At 45.3% G+C, this 21,178-nt stretch overlaps 1 protein-coding gene across 1 annotated transcript in view; it reads left to right on the forward strand.

Moving 5' to 3' along the window:
• The first annotated feature begins 16,039 nt into the window (after positions 1-16,039).
• LOC133660622 (metalloreductase STEAP4-like) overlaps positions 16,040-21,178 on the forward strand; it is a 39,912-nt gene continuing 34,773 nt past the window's right edge. The window contains exons 1-2 of the mRNA XM_062064189.1: positions 16,040-16,252; positions 16,335-16,442. Coding sequence (XP_061920173.1) covers positions 16,040-16,252; positions 16,335-16,442 — 321 coding nt within the window. The remainder of the gene's footprint in view (positions 16,253-16,334; positions 16,443-21,178) is intronic.

The following is a 21,178-nucleotide window of genomic DNA, read 5'->3' on the forward strand; positions in this document are numbered from 1 at the left end:
GTGATATAGTACATGTGCAATTAAGTGTATATTGCCTTTAACATCAGTACACACTACAAGGAGGATGCTACATAATGTTTTTTTAATTGCTTACTTCATTTTGATGTGTCTTTTTTATTAATGTTGAGTGAAAATAGCAGCATGTTTAGGTTCAAACATACAGTAAGTCATCTCATAGTGTGTTTAAAGCCAGTAAGGCATGTGTTGTTGAGCTTTGGAAATGACAGCGCACAACTGTGGCTTCATCAAAAGTCTGCATGTGTGCCGTGTACACGCATACACTAGACGGAGTTTCGGAACTCTACACTCTGGGCAGTGTTTGCTAAAGTCGGCGTTTTTAAGACAAGAGTATGCGTCTGGCCTAAACGCAGAGATAAGTATGTGTTCATGAAGTATCCGTGTTCGTGTGGATATGGCTTCAGACTGTGGAGGATCTCTTCAACTGTTTTGTCAGTGTCAGGAGTGAAATGTGCCACCTCTGGTTGACTAGCTAGCTGCGGAGTAGCCATTAGTTTTCTGGTAAATAATGCATTTTTAATGCTTGAAAGAATATTGTAAACTTATTGCAATATGATGTAGAAATGAGTTCTAAGGGACTTTTGTTAATCTGTTTACTGTAGCAAACGAAGCACAGGAGTTGTCTTTTTTTTGTAAATCGCATAGTAAAATTGGAGCTTTAACAATTCTGTTTGGCTCTGCGGCCCTCCCTTTTCTGTGCCCAGACTTAGTCTGTATTTCTCCGTGGTGTCTTTTGCCTACTCTTCCCCGTTTTAAACTTGACAGGAGCGATGGTATCCGCAATATTTACAACACTTGATGTTTATGAGTTCAACACATCATCAACATTAGAATACAGGGTGTTTTAAACCTAATCATTTTCACAATAGTGTACATACTGTATGCTGTCATTTATGAATCTTCTTAAAACAACTGCAGACCCAACTACTGGTTTGGGTCTAAAAGACAAGTCGAAGAAAACCCAAACAGTGATTTGATTAAGCATCATCGACAACATTCACGTTTGAAATTGCAAGACCCTTCCTTAGTAATGATTAAATTAAGCGTGTGAACTTGTTCACATGCTGAGTTAGAACAAACATTTCAAAGACAGCACTGAGTTTTTTAGCATTCCTGTCATTAGCTACATCTTTCACCTTCACCTTGTCCCATCCTCGACTCGAGAGTCAGGGGCTGTGGAAGCATTCAGCACAATCTTTCTCAATGTTTCTTTGTCCTTCGACGTGTTGGTACATTCAGCAAGAGACCTCCTTGTCCAGCTCTTCATGTCGTCACTCTATTTCCCTTGTGGTCTTTCCCTAATTCTAGACCCACAGATTTTTCTTTGGAGAATGTGTGTCAAATTATTGTGGATTCTGTTGATATTGTCAAAGTATTGTAGTTTTCCTTGTTAAACCATGGTGCACAGCATCCTTTCTGTCCCCAAATCCTCCAGCACTGAGGTGTTAGTGCGATGTTCTGTCCAGCTGACCCTCAGTAGCTTCCTATAACATATTGAAGGCTTGTACAAAACCCAAAACCAGTTAAGTTGACATGTTGTGAAAATCGTAAATAAAAACAAAATACAATGATTTGCAAATTCCTTTTAAACCTATATTCAATTGAATATACTGTAAAGACAAGCTACTTAACGTTCGAACTAGAAAACTTTATTTTTTGCAAATATTAGCTCATTTGGAATTTGATGCCTGCAACGTGTTTCAAAAAAGCTGGCACAAGTGGCAAAAAAGACTGAGAAAGTTGAGGAATGCTCATCAAACACTAATTAGGAACATCCCATAGGTGAACAGGCTAATTGGGAACAGGTGGGTGCCATGATTGTGTATAAAAGCAGCTTCCATGAAATGCTCACTCATTCACAAACACGGATGGGGCTTCTGATATCTGTATTGTGAACAAATACAGATATCAGGGTGGACACTCTAACCACTAGGCCACTGAGTAGGTTGTGAGTTCAAACCCCGGCCGAGTCATACCAAAGACTAGCCCATACCAAAGACTGGGACCCATTACCTCCCCGCTTGGCACTCAGCATTAAGGGTTGGAATTGGGGGTTAGATCACAAAAAATTATTCCCGGGCGCAGCCACCGCTGCTGCTCACTGCTCCCCTCACCTCCCAGGGGGTGATCAAGGGTGATGGGTCAAATGCAGAGAATAATTTCACCACACCTAGTGTGTGTGTGACAATCATTGGTACTTTAACTTAACTTTAACTTAAACGCGTGAGCAAATTGAACAGTTTAAGAACAACATTTCTCAACGAGCTATTGCAAGGAATTTAGGGATTTCATTCACCATCTACGGTCTGTAATATCATCAAAAGGTTCAGAGAATCTGGAGAAATTACTGCATGAAAGCGGCAGGCCTGAAAACCAACATTGAAGGCCCGTGACCTTTGATCTCTCAGGTGGTACTGCATCAAAAAGCGACATCAGTGTGTAAAGTATATCACCACATGGGCTCAGGAACACTTCAGAAAACCACTGTCAGTAACTACAGTTCGTAGCTATATCTGTAAGTGCAAGTTAAAACTGTGACGGAGACAGAGAGACGATGACGTCGTTAGCTGTCAGCGTGTTTATTGACAACTTTATATGCAAGTGCGGTGTGTAATTAACCCAAATAGATGTGACTAAGTGAGAGACTTATCTGAGCGTGGTTGTCAGAGGGTGTTGAGGGTGCGTGTTGAGATCCAGGCGGAAGTCCAAATAAGGGCAAGGCAGGCTCGAGCATCGGAGGACAGGCGGATGGTCAAGGAGAGGAGCTTGGCGTCGTGGTCAGAAGGAAGGCGTGAGGTCGAAGTCCAGGAAGGCAAGGGGGAGTCCACAGGGGGTCCAAGGTGACAAGACACACAACTCCATGACAAGGAAGGACGACGGGGAGCTGGAGAACGACACAACACAAGAGACGATGAGCACGACGGGGAGAGGGCACAGAGAGAGAGAATGCACATGCAGGAGAGCTAGAGACGTGTGGGCTTACTGTACTGTGTACGACAAGCTACGTACGGGCGTCGGATCTCAGGTTGCGCTGGCTTATGAAGGCTGATCATCACGTACAGGTGCGTTGATTCTCCTGAGGGTCTGCAGCCGCGCGGAAGCGTGCTTGCAGCGGAGAGAGAGCGCCCGAGGGCGTGGCCCGCGGTGCACTCGTCAGGGCACGCAACAGAAGGAGAAGCAGCAAAAGTGTGACCCATAACAGGACCCCCCTTATGCGAGACTCCCGACGAACTTCGGGGTGCCTCAGGGTGAGTTTGGTAAAAATCCTCAATAAGGGAGGGGTCGGCGATTCAAGAAGCCGGGACCCGTGATCTGTCCTTAGGTCCATAGCCCTCCCAGTCCACGAGGTAGACCCATCCTCTTCCTTGTCGTCGGACCTTGAGAATCTCCCTGACGGTCCACACCTGGTCCCCATCCTCGAGGACCCTGGGCGGAGGGGAGTCAGGGGTGGGAGGCGACAGTGAACTTTTGGTTACTGGTTTGACCTGAGACACGTGGAACACCAAGTTGGATCTCATGGAACGAGGGAGGTCCAGGCAAACTGCGGCAGGATTGACCCTTGATCTGACCGTATAAGGTCCAACGAAACGTGGTGCTAGCTTCTGAGAGGATATCGGGAGGTGGAGGTCCTTGGCCCATAGCAGCACCTGCTGTCCGGGCTGATAGTCGGGAGCCGGGATGTGCCGGTTGCCGTTACGACGCAGCTTCTCAGATGCCTTCAATAAGGCAGCGCGGACAGACCTCCACACTTTGCGGCATCGTGTCAGGTGGGCTCGGGTGGGAGGAACTGCCACTTCGATCTCCTGGGAGGGAAATAAAGGAGGTTGAAAACCTTGCCAGCATTCAAAAGGGGACATACCAGTAGCCGCGCAGGTCATGGAGTTAAAGGAGTACTCCACCCATGGAATGACCTTGCACTAGGAGTTGGGCTGTTGAGCAGCCATACAGCGCAGTATGGTCTCCACCCCCTGGTTGGCCCTTTTCGCTTGTCCATTGCTCTGTGGGTGGTAGCCAGAAGTCAGGCTGACCGTGGCTCCGATCCCCTTGCAGAAAGCTTGCCAGACCCGGGAAATGAATTGGGGGCCACGATCAGACACAATTTCGGTTGGGATCCCATGAATTCTAACCACATGCTGAACAAGCAGTTCTGTGGTCTCGGCCGAGGATGGGAGTTTGGGCAAGGATATGAATTGGGCCGCCTTGGAAAACCTGTCGATTATGGTGAGAATTGTGGTGATACCTTTAGAGGGGGGAAGTCCAGTAATGAAGTCAAGAGCAATGTGTGACCAAGGTCGACTCGGGATCGGAAGATGATGTAAGAGTCCAGCAGGAGGGCTGTGGTCTGCCTTGTTCCGGGCGCAGATGCAGCAGGCGGCGATGAACTCGCGAGTATCCGCTTCCATGGAAGGCCACCAGAAGCGGCGTCGAATGAATGATAGCGATCTGTGAATGTAAACAGACTTGAATGTGCCCAGTCGAGTACCTTGCTCCTTAAGGGTTGCGGGACAAAAAGTCTATTGGGGGGTCCGTTTCCGGGACCAGGGTCGGACCGTAGGGCCGTCCTGACCAAGTTACCATCCCGAAGATGCGGTTCGGGGGAAGGATGGTCTCTGCAGTTGGTCTAATGATGCGTTCCTTGGAGAAGATCCACGAAAGAGCGTCAGCCTTGCCATTGCGTGAACTGGGTCTGTAGGTGAGAGTGTAATTGAATCGGCCGAAGAACTGTGACCAGCGTGCTTGCCTGTCATTAAGTCTCTTTGCGGAACGGATGTGAATAAGGTTGCGGTGGTTGGTCAGGACCAGGAACGGATGTTTGTCCCCCTCCAGCCAGTGTCTCCATTCAACCAACGCTTTGTGGACGGCCAACAGTTCTCGGTTCCCTGCATCATAGTTCCTCTCGGCTGGGGTTAGGCGCCTGGAAAAGAATGCACAAGGGTGCAACACATTATTCTCATTAGCTCTTTGGGACAATACTGCCCCAATCCCGGAATCAGATGCATCTACTTCCACCGTGAACGGCTTGTCAGGGTGTACCAGGATGGGAGCGGAACTGAAGCTCCTCTTGAGGCTCAAGAATGCGCTGTCTGCCTCCTTGTTCCAGACGAAAGCTGTATTGGTAGAAGTTAGCGCGTGGAGGGGTGCGGCTACCTTGCTGAAGTCGAGTATGAAGCGACGGTAGAAACCTGCAATGCCTAGGAATCTCCTAAGCTCAGTACGAGTGGTAGGTCGGGGCCAATCCACCACTGCCTTGACCTTCTTGGGGTCGGCTCGGATGTTACCCCTCTCGATGATGTGATCCAAGAAGTTAACTGATGAAGAATGGAACTCGCACTTCTCTGCCCTGACGAAAAGACGATTCTCGAGGAGGCGCTGGAGAACAAGGCGGATGTGCTGTTGATGGTCCTGCAAGTTGTGAGAGAAAATCAGAATATCATCAAGATATACGACCACAAACTTCTCGAGCATGTCTCTCAGCACGTCGTTAACTAGAGTCTGGAAGACGGCTGGGGCGTTGGTCAGGCCGAAGGTCATGACCCGGTACTCGAAGTGACCTAAGTGTGTGTTGAAGGCCGTCTTTCATTCGTCCCCCTTCCTAATCCGGACAAGATGGTATGCATCGGAGATCCAGCTTGGTGAAAATGGTAGCAGGGGCAAGGGGTTAGAAGGAGGAGCTCATGAGTGGTAGAGGATACCGGTTCTTAACCGTGATGAGGTTGAGTTTACGGTAGTCTATGGACGGACGTAGGGATCCATCCTTCTTGCCAACAAAAAATAATCCAGCGGCTACCGGTGATTTTGAGGGGGTGATGATACCAGATGCGAGTGATTCTGTGATGTAGTCCGACATGGCCTTTTTCTCGGGTATGGACAGGTTATACATGTCATGTCTGTGTTGATCATGTTTTTGTTTGGCCATGTGCTGTTTGTTTTTTGGACGCTTTTTAGTTCCTGCTTTCACTCTCTTGTTTTGTCACCATAGCAACCATTAGTTTCACCTGTTTCACATTTTGAGTCACGCACCTGTTTTCACTAATCATGTCACTATTATTTAAACTGATAGTTGCCAAGAAGTCAGCCTGGCGACATCACCCTCTACACACCCTTGTTATTCATGCTGATGATTCATGCTGCTCTTTTTCATGCTCTTTTCTCATTCCAAGTAAGTTTTCTTTATTCGTGCTATAGTTTGCAAGTTTTGTTTCAGTAGTCAAGTTTGTTTCTTTTTGTTTTCATAGCCAAGTTTTTTTTACCTCCGCTGTGAGCGCCTTTTGTTTATACCTTTTGGAGCTTTTGAGTTAAAATATTAAACATGTCCTTACCTTCACGTCGTGTCCGGTCAAGTCGCTTTGCACCACGGGAAAACAAACCACACCATAGTCCAAGTCTTGACAATACAGGTGGCTAGAGGGGAGTACTGCGTTGGGTATGAGATCAATGGCACAGTTGTATGGTCTGTGCGGGGGTAGTGAAAGTGCCTGTTCCTTACTAAATACAGCAGCAAGGTCATGGTAGACAGCGGGAACCCCAGATAGGTCAGATGGGGAAGACTTGAGCTTGGGGTTCTCCGAAACGGGGACTGCTGCTTTGAGGCAGTTAGCATGGCATGCCGTGCTCCAGGCTAGGATCCTCCCTGAAATCTAAGAAATCTGGGGGTCGTGCTGGCGAAGCCAAGAAAGGCCGAGGACAAGAGGAGCGACAGGGGCGTTGAGGATCAACAAGCTAATTTGCTCCGTGTGGTTGCCTGACAGGGTAAGACTGACCAGTGCTGTACGGTGGGGGATGGGTGCCAGGGGATGCCCATCCAGGGCCTGAGCTGGTAAAGGCTTGTCCAGAGGTAGAAGTTCAATCCCGGCTTGACAGGCAAAATCACGGTCCATGAAACTCTCATCTGTTCCAGAGTCCAAATATGCTCCCACCTTCAGTCTTTTAGCCTTCCAAGACAACGTTGCGGGGAAAAGAATGCCAGGGTCACTACTGCTCTGGGGTAAGGTGGTGTGGCTCACAAGTACTCCCTTAACTAGTGAGCCTGATCTTTTGGTCGTGTGGGGCAGGTCTGGATCACGTGACCCGCACAGCCACAGTAGAGGCAGAGGCGCTGCCGGAACTTCCTCTCCCGTTCCTCCGTGGCAAGTCGAGTCCTGCCCAACTGCATGGGTTCCACCCCTCTGGTAGGTGCGGGGGAAAACCCAGACTGGTCCATCAAGTGGGCGCCTTCATCCTGAGCTCTGGCCGCGGTAGGGGAGTAGGAAGCGGTCCGAGTCTCACACGCCGGCCGTCTGGTCCTCTCGCGGGCAGCAAGTCCTCGTTCCGCTGCTCGTTCCTTGAGCCTTTTGTCCATAAGCAGGGCCAGCTGGATGAGGTCATGGTAGGTGGCTGGCCGGTCTCGCAACAATCCGTCCTTGATTTCGTCGTAGAGGCCCCCACGGTAGGCGCTCAACAAGGCCTTGTTATCCCACCCGCTGTCGGCGGCCAGGGTGCGGAACTCGAGGGTGTAGTCAGCTACAGAATGAGAGCCTTGCTGGAGGGAGTGAAGACGTGAGGCGGCGACTCCTCCCTCGGCGGGGTGGTCAAAAACTGCCCTGAACTCAGCGCGAAAAGCAGCAAAGTTCATGCTGAGACTAAGGTTGCAGTCAACAGCTGCCGTGGCCCACTGGAGAGCCCTTCTGGTCAACAGAGAAAAAATAAAGGCTATTTTGGCCCATGTCACACTTCAAAAGCTCTGGGACTAGCGATCTTTGGCTCGCAGGATGAAGGGTGTGACATGGGAGCTGCAGCGGCGGGGGTGGTTTGCTCGGGTGTCGGCGGAGCGGAAGAGCTCGAGGAGATCAAGTCCAGTCGAGCCAACACGCTAGCAAAAGCAGCATCCAGCTTGTTTTCCAGTATGCAAAAGTGCTCTTGGTGCTGCTGGAGTGCCGTGTGCATGACTGCGACACTGGGTACAGGGGAGTCTCGGGAGGTGAGTGGGGTACGCGTCACGTCTTTGCCGTCTGGTTTCTGACATGGCCAGAACGTACTGTGACGGGACAGCGGGAGAAGGAGACGGCAGAGAGACGATGACGTCGTTAGCTGTCAGCGTGTTTATTGACAACTTTGTATGCAAATGGGGTGTGTAATTAACCCAAATAGATGTAATGTGACTAAGTGAGAGACTTATCTGAGCGTGGTTGTCAGAGGGTGTTGAGGGTGCGTGTTGAGATCCAGGCGGAAGTCCAAATAAGGGCAAGGCAGGCTCGAGCATCGGAGGACAGGCGGATGGTCAAGGACAGGAACATGGCGTCGTGGTCAGAAGGCAGGCATGAGGTCGAAGTCCAGGTAGGCAAGGGGAAATCCACAGTGGGTCCAAGGTGACGAGACACAACTCGACGACAAGGAAGGACAACGGGGAGCTGGAGAACGACACAACACAAGAGACGATGAGCACGACGGGGCGGGGGCACAGAGAGAGAGAATGCACATGCAGGAGAGCTAGAGACGTGTGGGCTTACTGTACTGGGTACGAGAAGCTACGTTCTGGCGTTGGATCTCAGGTTGCGCTGGCTTATGAAGGCTGATCGCTCATCACGTACAGGTGCGTTGATTGCCGAGCGTTTGCAGCCGCGAGGAAGCGCGCGGAAGCGCGCTTCCGTGCGCTTGCAGCGGAGAGAGGGCGCCCGTGGGCGCGGCCCGCGGTGCGCTCGTCAGGGCACGCGACAGAAGGAGAAGCAGCAGAAGTGTGACCCATAACAAAAACTCTACTATGCAATGCGAAAGGCATTTATCAACCACCACCCAAAAACGCCACCAGGTTCGAGCTCATCTAAGATGGACTAATGAAAAATTGTAAAAGTGTTCTGTGATCTGACGAGTCCACATTTCTAATGTGTTTTTGGAAACTGTGGACGTTGTGTCCTCCGGAACAAAGAGGAAAAGAACCATCCGGATTGTTATAGGTGCAAATTTCAAAAGACAGCATCTGTGATGGTATGGAGGTGTATTAGGCTTGGGTAATTTACACATCTATGAAGGCACCATTAATGCTGAAAGGTACATACAGGTTTTGGAGCAACATATGTTGCCATCCAAGCAACATTATCATGGATACCCCTGCTTATTTCAGCAAGACGTGTGGCTTAATAGTAAAATAGTGCGGGTACTAGACTGGCCTGCCTGTAGTCCAGACCTGTCTCCCATTGAAAATGTGTGGCGCAATATGAAGCCTAAAATACCACAACGGAGACCCGGGACTGTTGAACAATTTAAGCTGTACATCAAGCAAGAATTTCAAATAATTCTACCTGAAAAGCTTAAAAAATTGGTCTCATCAGTTCCCAAACATTTACTGAGTGTTGTTAAAAAGAAAGGCCATGTCACACAGTGGTAAAAATGTTCCTGTGCCAACTTTTTTGCAACGTGTTGCTGAAATTAAATTCTAAAAAAATAAGTTTCTCAGTTCGAACATTAAATATCTTGTCTTTGCAGTCTATTCAACTGAATATAAGTTGAAAAGGATTTGCAAATCATTGATTCTGTTTTTATTTAGGAATTACACAACGTGCCAACTTCACTAGTTTTGGGTTTTGTATCTTCTGTAGATCCTTCGAATGCAGTGTCCAATTTCGTAGCCGTACGTCACTACGGGCCTTACCAAAGCCTTTAAGATCCTCAGCTTGGTAGACATCCATAGAGCTCTGTCCCTCCAGATGACATACAGCGAACCGAAGCCTGTCTGTGCTCCTCTTCAGCGTGGTTTTTTTCTCAGGGCTGCTTCTCGCTGTTTCGTTGATTATGGCTGACAGGTATTTGAAGGTGGACACCTGTTTCAGCTGGACTGCCTGGCAAAAGATTTTCAGTTCTACAGGTTATTTCCTTGCTGCCATGACCTTAGTCTTCTTAGTGCTGATCTCCAGACCGTACTCCATGGAGACAGTATTTACTCGGTCCAGTAGTTCTCACAGTCTTTTCCGTGAAGTCGCAAGTTGGTAGAGTGGCTGTGCCAGCAATCGGAGTGTTGCTGGTTACTGGGGTTCAATTCCCACCTTCTACCTTCCTAGTCACGTTCGTTGTGTCCTTGGGCAAGACACTTCACCCTTTGCCTCTGATGGCTGCTGGTTAGCGCCTTGCATGGCAGCTCCCGCCATCAGTGTGTGAATGTGTGTGTGAATGGGTGAATGTGGAAATACTGTCAAAGCGCTTTGAGTACCTTGAAGGTAGAAAAGCGCTATACAAGTATAACCCATTTATCATTTATTTATAATTAAAATTAAGATATCATCTGCAAATCTTACATTGTTTATGATCCTCCCGTTGATGATGCCACCAATCCATGAGAATTTGCCTGCAGGCTCTCATCCCTACTTCCGAGTATCAATCAATCAATCAATCAATGTTTATTTATATAGCCCTAAATCACAAGTGTCTCAAAGGGCTGTACAAGCCACAACGACATCCTCGGTACAGAGCCCACATACGGGCAAGGAAAAACTCACCCCAGTGGGACGTCGGTGAATGACTATGAGAAACCTTGGAGAGGACCGCATATGTGGGTAACCCCCCCCCTCTAGGGGAGACCGAAAGCAACGGATGTCGAGTGGGTCTGACATAACATTGTGAAAGTCCAGTCCACAGTGGATCCAACACATCAGCGGGAGTCCAGTCCACAGCGGGGCCAACAGGAAACCATCCCGAGCGGAGACGGGTCAGCAGCGCAGAGATGTCCCCAACCGATGCACAGGCTAGTGGTCCACCCGGGGTCCCGGCTCTGGACAGCCAGCACTTCATCCATGGCCACCGGACCTATGCAACTCCCCCTCGCAAGGGACAGGGGAGAAGAGGAGAGAAGAAAAGAAACGGCAGATCAACTGGTCTAAAAAAGGGGGGGTCTATTTAAAGGCTAGATTATACAAATGAGTTTTAAGATGGGACTTAAATGCTTCTACTGAGGTAGCATCTCTAACTGTTACCGGGAGGGCATTCCAGAGTACTGGAGCCCGAATAGAAAACGCTCTATAGCCCGCAGACTTTTTTTTGGCTCTGGGAATCACTAATAAGCCGGAGTTCTTTGAACGCAGATTTCTTGTCGGGACATATGGTACAATACAATCGGCGAGATAGGCTGGAGCTAAACCGTGTAATATTTTATACGTAAGTAGTAAAACCTTAAAGTCGCATCTTAAGTGCACAGGAAGCCAGTGCAAGTGAGCCAGTATAGGCGTAATATGATCAAACTTTCTTGTTTTTGTCAAAAGCCTTGCAGCCGCATTTTGTACCAACTGTAATCTTTTAATGCTAGACATAGGGAGGCCCGAAAATAATACGTTACAGTAATCGAGACGAGACGTAACGAACGCATGAATAATGATCTCAGCGTCGCTAGTGGACAAGATGGAACGAATTTTAGCGATATTACGGAGATGAAAGAAGGCCGTTTTAGTAACACTCTTAATGTGTGACTCAAACGAGAGAGTTGGGTCGAAGATAATACCCAGATTCTTTACCGAGTCTCCTTGTTTAATTGTTTGGTTGTCAAATGTTAAGGTGGTATTATTAAATAGATGTTGGTGTCTAGCAGGACCGATAATCAGCATTTCCGTTTTCTTAGCGTTGAGTTGCAAAAAGTTAGCGGACATCCATTGTTTAATTTCATTAAGACACGCCTCCAGCTGACTACAGTCCGGCGTGTTGGTCAGCTTTAGGGGCATGTAGAAGTTGAAACAGATTGGAGAGCCCAGGCCTCCCTGCCGTACACCTTTTTTAAAGTCAAACCTGTCAGTCTCACTGATGCCTGTTGACATCTGTAGAGCTGACTTAGTGAGTTGATTATATACTTGGGGACTCCTATTATTTCCAAGACACTCCAGAGCGTTTTGTACCTTACTGAGTTAAAATCATTTTTATGGTCTATGAAAGACATAAAAAGCTGTACATTACTTTGCCATGCTTTTAACATTAGAATCCTGATATAAAATATTTGGTCCGTAGTTCCGACCTTCTTCCTGAAGCCCTTCTGTTCCTCTGTGATTTCTTGATCTGACACCTTTTTCATACGGTTTAAAATGATGCGCAGTGGAATTTTGCTAGTATGACTTATCAGGGAGCTGGTACGATACTCTGAACGGTAGTACCTGGCTTCTTGGGGATAGTGATGACACTTCTTGATCTTGAGCCTGAGACTTGCCGCCATTTATGGTCTGATCTGCAGTCTGATCAGTGGTATGCTTGACAGTGGATGACACTGTTTCGCCATCTCTTGCTGATCAGGATGTAGTCGATCTAGTTCTTGTACAGTCCTCCTGGGGACATCCATGTATAGCGCCACTTCACATGGTGTGTTTGTGATAAACTGACCATAGTCTTGGTAGAACTCCACCACCGGTTACACTCACTCGTTGGGTGATCCCAGGCCATAGGGTCCACAAACATCTTCTTTAAGCCTGTCACTTGTGACCATGGCAATGTCCTGGCTTGGACACTCCGACAGTAGCTGTTGGATTTGTTCGTAGGACATTAGGTAGCCTTTTGGTTATGTCAGAGACAGTGGCACTTGGGTAGCTGCAGGTAACTATTAATACAGTACACGTATATACACTACATATACAGTACAGTCTACTGATTACTCATTATGGGAACTGACTGCCAGATTAATTTTCAGGAGCAAAATCTACATTAAGAGAATGTTGTGATATTTCAGCAATTTGGACGCTATAGATCCTTGAAGAAGGCTTGATTGCAAAGTGCAATCAGGTGAGGGATTGTTGATTTTGCTCAGTGAGTGGAAGCCTTGTTCATTTACAGCAAGAATGAACTCACATGAAGGACAAACTATTTCAGACATGTTCTATAGAAAACAAAAACAATGAAAATATGTTAAATATGTAATGTATCATATTGAAACTGTTGGAAATAAACTTCTACCAAACCTAACCAAACCAAAAGAAGGGCTTTTGTGATTTTTAGCAAGTGAGGAGTAAGTGAGGAAAAGACGCATGACCCAAAGGCAGAGCAATGAATGAGTTAAGTGAATGGATCTATTGTTCTATTAGGTGTGCTAGAACAGTGCTACAAGTGAATGGATGCCTAAAGGTTAAACATTAGACAATTTCTCATTTTTGCTACGATACCCCCTAAGGTACACATTAATGCTTTAGTTATGGACTTGAGCGTAAAAGCTCTTGAGGTAATGCATACATTTTGCTTGGTATGCAAATGCACTGTTTGAGCTGCCTCTACGTGGAAAGGAGTGAATAGTCAGTAAACTTGATATAATGCAATGCCACTGGTCTTCCGACCCACATTAGTGCACACACACACAGTCAAGTACTGTAAAGTGTGCACGTGTGTGTGTGTGTTCACACAAAGCAGTTACATATGTGCCACGCTTCATTTCTGCACTGTTGCATCTGTTCGTGTCACAACTTTGCAAATGCGTTTGCCGTGGGGACACAAGCACTGAATTTGCACAAATTCTTTTCTCAGCCACTTGGTTGGAAGAGTGGGTTTTGAAATGATAATGAATCTGTGGGCCTGCAGCTCCCACGTGCCACAAGTGTCGAGAGTGGAAACGAGAAGGTATAAAAGAAGGCGGCACTGAAAAACAGCAGAATTCCTTTTCGTCGACTGGGGAAAAAAACTCCAGTCCTCACTATAGTGACATATAAAGTAACAATAGAAAACATACAACCAATATGTAGACTCATTTGGTATGTGAGCAAATTTTAATCACGTCCAACACAAAGCTGAATAATATGTTCACTTTTGGTACTAACTTAACAATATAGTTATTTTTCTGGTAGTCAAACGATTCAGCTCTAGATTGTACAATTATTAGGTACACCTCTTAATATGATGCAATTATGTTCTCCATCTCTTCAAACTACAATAATACAAATATTTTTTTATTCATACAGTACTTCTCTATCAAAAGTAAAGTTTGTTAACCATGCAGGGGGTCTTTTTTTATTTTGTTTTACCTCCGACAGAATGTTATGTATTTGCTTTTGGTTTGTTTGCTTGATTGTTAATAGTTCATAAGGTTATGGGCAGATGTTGATGAAACTTTCAGGAGATGTCAGCTGGGATAAGGAATAAGTAAATACACTTCGTTGTGGCTTGTGCAGCCCTTTGAGACACTCGTGATTTAGGGCTATATAAGTAAACTTTAATTGATTGATTGATTGATTGATTGATTGATTGATTGATTGATTGATTGATTGATTGATTGATTTTGGGGCAATTCGGATCACTGTCTGGACTAAGTTTAGATTTTAAAGGATTTTTTACTATGCTTTACTTTTTGTTCTTTAAAAAAAGAAGGAAATCATGATGACAGATCATGAAATACACAATATAGTAGTGCAGAAAACATATTTCATACCTGATATGAATTGTACACGACACAGACAAAATGTTCGATCGCTCTGAGCATTCAAATCAATCAATCAATCAAAGTTTATTTATATAGCCCTAAATCACGAGTGTTTTCAAAGGGCTGCATAAGCCACAACGACATTCTCGGGTCAGATCCCACATCAGGGCGAGAAAAAACTCAGCCCAATGGGATACAATGAGAAACCTTGGAGGGGACCGCAGATGCCGCAAAAGTCTAGCAGCCGCATTTTGTACCAACTGTAATCTTTTAATGCTAGACATAGGGAAGCCCGAAAATAATATGTTACAGTAATCGAAACGAGATGTAACGAACGCATTAATAATGATCTCAGCGTCGCTGGTGGACAAAATGGAACACATGTTAGCGATATTACGGAGATGAAAGAAGGCCTTTTTAGTAACACTCTTAATGTGTGACTCAAACGAGAGAGTTGGGTCGAAGATAATACCCAGATTCTTTACCGAGTCGCCTTGTGTAATTGTTTGGTTGTCAAATGTTAAGGTGGTATTATTAAATAGGTGTCGGTGTCTAGCAGGACCGATAATCAGCATTTCCGTTTTCTTAGCGTTGAGTTGCAAAAAGTTAGCGGACATCCATTGTTTAATTTCATTAGGATGGCCTCCAGGTGACTACAATCCGGCGTGTTGGTCAGCATTCAGTTTTCTCCAGACTTCAAGCATGTTTTATGGCTGTAATCCACTTGGGTCGTCTTTTCGGATTTCTCGGAATGAGGTCAAAAGGATCTCACTTCTTCTCATTTGTTTTGACAACTTGACACACAACGTACTAATAATGACAGAAAAACTAAGTTACACACATTTTTTCCTGCCAATAAGGCATTTGTCTTGATTCCACGTGGTACATGTCCTGCAGCGCTTTTCTTCATTAGGGCTGACTTCAATATGAAATAATTGTGTTATTAGTGTGTCGTTTTGGAGTAGCTGTCTGCAACTCAGTGTTGGGGTTCGGGAGGAAAATGGAGAATTACTATAAAAAACAATGATATGATAGACATATGTCTTTTAGAACGTGTACAATCAGTAGACATGCATGAATGGCCGTTCAGATGTTGCAATGTCAACAAGTGTCACCTGGATTTGATTCATATCACAGCACTCGTAATTTCATCTAACATGTCCAGATTAATTTTAATCTTATCTGATCTCTTAATACGCTGATGACAAATCTTCACACTTTGGCACAAGTCTTGAAGTGCTCTTCTTATCTTTGCAGCCTTTGTGAGTTATTGATAAAGCTCTCTATATAGTGAAGACAAAGTTCTTGATGAAGCATCTGGTGAGTGTGTAAAGCTGAGGTCAATTGTGATGTTTCCATACCCTTAACCGTTCAAAGTCAGGCGACGTCAGACAGTCTTGATGTGTAATCATCAATAAAAACATAAACACACACACACAGGTTGAAGGGTGAAGTGCTGAGTCACATGGAATGATTTCACAAACACTCTTACACACATGAGGAGAGATTAGCTGTGTAAAAAACACCTTGCTTTGGTTGACCTTATCTTCAAGCGATGATACACAACTGTGGTTGGCTGTCACATGTTTGTGTACACTGCGTGACAAGGAAGACGAGGCAGGTTGTAGACTCCAGCGCTATATAACAACAGAAGAGGGAACTAAGCTAAGCATCATCAACATGACCGTGACGAGTGGTGTATCAGAGGAGGCCAAGCCGGAGCAGGTGACCCTCCATCCCCTGAGAGGAAGAGTTGAACAGGAACCGCTGTGCATCTTTGGTACGGGGGACTTGGGCCGCTCCCTGGGTCTGCGCCTGCTCCAGACGGGCTGCAGGGTGGTGTACGGCAGCCGCAGACCTCACAGCTGCGGCCCTTTGCCCGAAGGAGCTGAGGTAAAACGCACGAGGGTGCTTAGCAGCTATCAACAATAACAGATGTTTGTGCAAGTAAATCACGCTTGTTCGCGGCGCGCAGGTGATGAGCCATGAGGCAGCGGCCAAGGCGGCGCGACTCATCTTCATTTGTGTTCACAGAGAACATTACACATTCATGGAGACGCTGGCGACTTATCTGAAAGGAAAGGTAAATGGATGTTGTCTCTAATGGTGCAATACATCTACTATTGAGTTAGTGGCTGAACAGCATTATTTCATTGTACACAAACAACTATGATTAGTGTGCAGGGTTTTCACTGTAATCATTCAGGATGCAAAATCTACATTCCACAGTATTAGGTGTGTCTATGTAAGAGACTAATGTGTCAAAAATAAACGATTCCTTTGCAAAATACCTCAGCTGCCACAGATACATCCATTAAACAATACATTCTGTTTTGCATCACAGTGCACCATATATGTTTTTAATATGCTTACCCTTAGTACGGGGGTCAGCAACCCGCGGCTCTTGATCCGCATGCAGCTCTTTAGTACCGCCCTAGTGGCTCCCTGGAGCATTTAAAAAAAAATATTGAAAATAGAAAAAAAAAATTTGTTTTACTTTGTTTTTTGTTTGAGGACAAACATGACACAAACCTTCCCAATTTTTAGAAACCCCACTGTTTAATGTGTGTGTGTATGTCCATAGTGTGGACTGTGACACAACAGTTTGTTTACATTTTGTCCGCCAAACGTTGTATACTGTGCGTGAATACACAAATGTAAACTTTGTTGATGTTATCGACTTGTTGGAGTGCTAATCAGGCATGTTTGGTCAGTGCATGACTGCAAGCTAACCAATGCTAGCATGTTATTTAGGCTAGCTGTATGTATGTATATATTGCATCATTATGCCTTATCTGTAGGTATATTTGAGCTCCTTTAATATCCTTTACATTATCTGTATGTACTATTGGCTGCATTTCAGATAGTTGTTTGTGTGCCATGTTGTTCCAGACCACAGCAAACATTTCCTAGCTTGCAAATATTATAATACATCTATTAAAAGAAGACAGCCTGCCATTTCCTTTAACTTAGACACATCTACATGTAGCCGGATTGAGTCTGCGTTGTGTATTGCTGGTGTTGCTTTGAAGACAAGGGGACTCGGTGGTTGCCTTTAGCCGAAACAGGTGGCGTATTTATTGCTGTATGAAATACACAGGAAATAATGCAGCAGCATTAACACACGAGTCTGCAGCACACCAGTCTCCTCACGGCATGTCTCAACAGCAAGTGAGTTTAAATGACCAGAAATGCTATATAAAACATTCACAAATGTCACAAAACCTATACATCACAATTAAAAATACACTGAACATTAATACACCACAGTCAAATATTTTACACAATAGGAAAATAAACAATAAATTAAAACAGTACAGAAAAATAGAATAAAGTTTTGGGAGCAACAGAAACATACCTGTATGAAATACACAGGAAATAATGCAGCAGCATTAACACACGAGTCTGCAGCACACCAGTCTAAAATGGAGGGAAAACTTCAATGAAGTGCCGCAGCCACTGTGTGTGAGTGAGAAGTTTTTTGATTGATTGAGACTTTTATTAGTAGGTTGCACAGTGAAGTACATATTCCGTACAATTGACCACTAAATGGTAACACCCAAATAAGTTTTTCCACTTGTTTAAGTCGGGGTCCACTTAAATTGATTCATGATACAGATATATACTATCATATATACTATCATCATAATACAGTCATCACACAAGATAATCACATTGAATTATTTACATTATTTACAATCAGGGGTGTGTGTGGGGGGGGGGGGGGGTTGGACATCAAGTAGTGGACATAGAGAGAGAGAGAGAGAGAGAGAGAGAGAGAGAGAGAGGGATCAGAAGGCATAAGAAAAAGAAAAAGTATCTGCATTTGATTGTTTACATTTGATTATTAGCAATCTGGGGAGGGTGTTAGTTTAGGGTTGTAGCTGCCTGGAGGTGAACTTTTATTGCGGTTTTGAAGGAGGATAGAGATGCCCTTTCTTTTATACCTGTTGGGAGCGCATTCCACATTGATGTGGCATAGAAAGAGAATGAGTTAAGACCTTTGTTAGTTCGGAATCTGGGTTTAACGTGGTTAGTGGAGCACCCCCTGGTGTTGTGGTTATGGCGGTCATGTACGTTAAGGAAGTAGTTTGACATGTACTTCGGTATCAGGGAGGTGTAGCGGATTTTATAGACTAGGCTCAGTGCAAGTTGTTTAACTCTGTCCTCCACCTTGAGCCAGCCCACTTTAGAGAAGTGGGTAGGAGTGAGGTGGGATCTGGGGTGGAGGTCTAGAAGTAACCTGACTAGCTTGTTCTGAGATGTTTGGAGTTTAGATTTGAGGGTTTTGGAGGTGCTAGGGTACCAGGAGGTGCATGCATAATCGAAAAAGGGTTGAACGAGAGTTCCCGCCAGAATCCTCAAGGTGCTTTTGTTGACCAGAGAGGAAATTCTGTAGAGAAATCTCGTTCGTTGGTTAACCTTTTTGATTACCTTGGTTGCCATTTTATCACAGGAAAGGTTAGCCTCTAGAATGGAACCTAGGTAGGTGACCTCATCTTTCCTGGTGATGACACTGTCACCTACTTTTTTGGTGAAGTCATTGACTCTCTTAAGTTTGGTGTGGGACCCAAACAGGATGGATTCTGTTTTACCCAAGTGGATGGATAGCTTGTTGTCAGCGAGCCAGGTGCAAGTTCTACAGAGCTCAGCACTGAGGATTTTCTCCACCTGTGACTTGTCCTTGCTGGATACCAGCAAGGCAGAGTCATCCGCAAACAAAAACAATTCACAGTCGCATGCCGATGACACGTCGTTTATGTATATTAGGAACAGTAAAGGTCCCAATATACTGCCTTGGGGGACTCCACAGCTCACCGAGAGGGGGGGGGGACACGGTGCCGTTCACCTCTACCACCTGCTCCATCCCCTCCAAGTAAGATTGCATCCAGCTCCAAGAGGTTTTGTTAAATCCGATTGCTCTGAGTTTATCCAACAGTATAGCGTGGTTAACGGTGTCAAAGGCCTTCTGAAGGTCCAGCATGACCATGCCGCAGTATTTGCCCGCGTCCACCCCATGTTTGATGTGGTCGCTCAGATAGAGAAGGCATGTGTCAGTGGAGTGGTTAGTTCTGAAGCCGGATTGGAATTTGTACATGAGTTTATTAGTGGCAAGGTAACTATCCACCTGTTCATAAACTATTTTTTCCATTACTTTCGAAATGGAACTGAGAATAGAAACAGGTCGGTAGTTGCCAGGTTCCAATTTGCTTCCTTTTTTAAAGAGGGGAGTTACTCTTGCTATCTTAAAATCTTTTGGTACTTGGCCTTGTGTAATTGATAGGTTTATTATGTGCGTGATGATCGGGGCAATGATGGAGGCAGAGTCCCTGAGGAATCTGGAGGGAATATTATCTTGTTAGGGTGGAGCGCGCTCAATTTTTTAAACACCTCATCAGCTGTGACCATTTCTAATTTGAAATCATCGTTGGATACTCCTAGCTTTCTGTAGAAGGCTTTAATGTGTTCTACACCAAAACGACCAGAGTGGTGGGACAGCTTGTTGACAAGAGTTGCGGCTATGCTGGTGAAAAAGATGTTAAGTCTGCTAGCTACCTCCATTTTGTCTGTAATGAGGGAGTCACCCTCCTTGATGCTGATGTTGGTGAGTCTTGTTTTAAGTTTCTGGCTGCAACCAGGAAGCTGGTTGTTGAGAATTTTCCAGAGCTCACGTGGCTTGTTCGTGTTTTCCTCTATTTTGTCGTTAATGTAATTTTTTTTTAAGGATTTAGTCAGGTTGGTTGACTTATTTCTTAATTTATTGCATTGCTTTTTGAGAGTTGAAAGGAGTAATTTGAGGTTGATATTATTGGGTTGTTTATCTACTTCTGTTTTACATTTTTGGTATTCAGAGTATTTCCTGTCTCTGTCTTTTATGGCAGCTAATAGGTCCGGATTCATCCATGGTTCAGAGCGGGCTTTGATCCTGACTGTTTTCACGGGAGCCATGTCATTTAGTATCTTTAGGAACGCCGTTTTGAAGCGATCCCGAGCGACATCGACCAGGTTGCTCGCGAGCACAGGGGACCAGTCCCACTCATCTAATTTTAAATTGAAATTGTCATTGGAGTATTTTTTGAGAGATCTGGATTGGGCTGTTATGTGGCCATTGGCTTTAGGTTTAGCTATTTTACGGGTGCAGAAGGTTAGATAGTGGTCGCTAACACCACAGATCATGACCCCACTATTTTTTATTTTAGGCCGGTCTGAAGTGAGAATGAGATCTATGGTTGATTGGGTGGAATCACACACCCTTGTGGGTAGCGCTATTAGCTGGGAAAGACCGTGCAGATTACAAAACTTGCTGAAGGATCTGAAAACAGGCGCATCTTTGCGTTGAATATCTGTGTTCAGATCCCCAGTTATAATTGTCTCCATGTTGTCTGTCCCTGCCAAGCATTCTTCCAAAGCCCCATAGAAATCACTCTGATTAGGGGGTCTATAAACAGTCCCTATTAGTACCGGCTTAGCGTTTTTAAATTTGATTTCCGCCCACACAGATTCCAGGTCATTGTGGTTAAGATCAGTGCGAGTTATGTATTTAATATCCTGGTGAATATACATACAAACGCCCCCACCGTGTTTATTCCTATCCTTTCTGATAACCGAAAAGTTTTGTATTTCTATCTCTGAGTCAGAAATACTTTGATCAAATTTGGTTTCAGAGAAACACAAGATTTTTACCTTCGTGTTGAGGAACATTTCTCTGATTTGGTCGAGTTTGGCTCCAGAGAGGCTGTTCACATTAAGGTGGATGATGTGTAGTCCACTGGAACCAAAAAGAGCATCAGAGTCCGCTGTGTTGTGGTACTGACCAGA

Source organism: Entelurus aequoreus, linkage group LG11 (genome assembly GCF_033978785.1).
Source record: "Entelurus aequoreus isolate RoL-2023_Sb linkage group LG11, RoL_Eaeq_v1.1, whole genome shotgun sequence".
NCBI classification, from domain to species: domain Eukaryota; kingdom Metazoa; phylum Chordata; class Actinopteri; order Syngnathiformes; family Syngnathidae; genus Entelurus; species Entelurus aequoreus.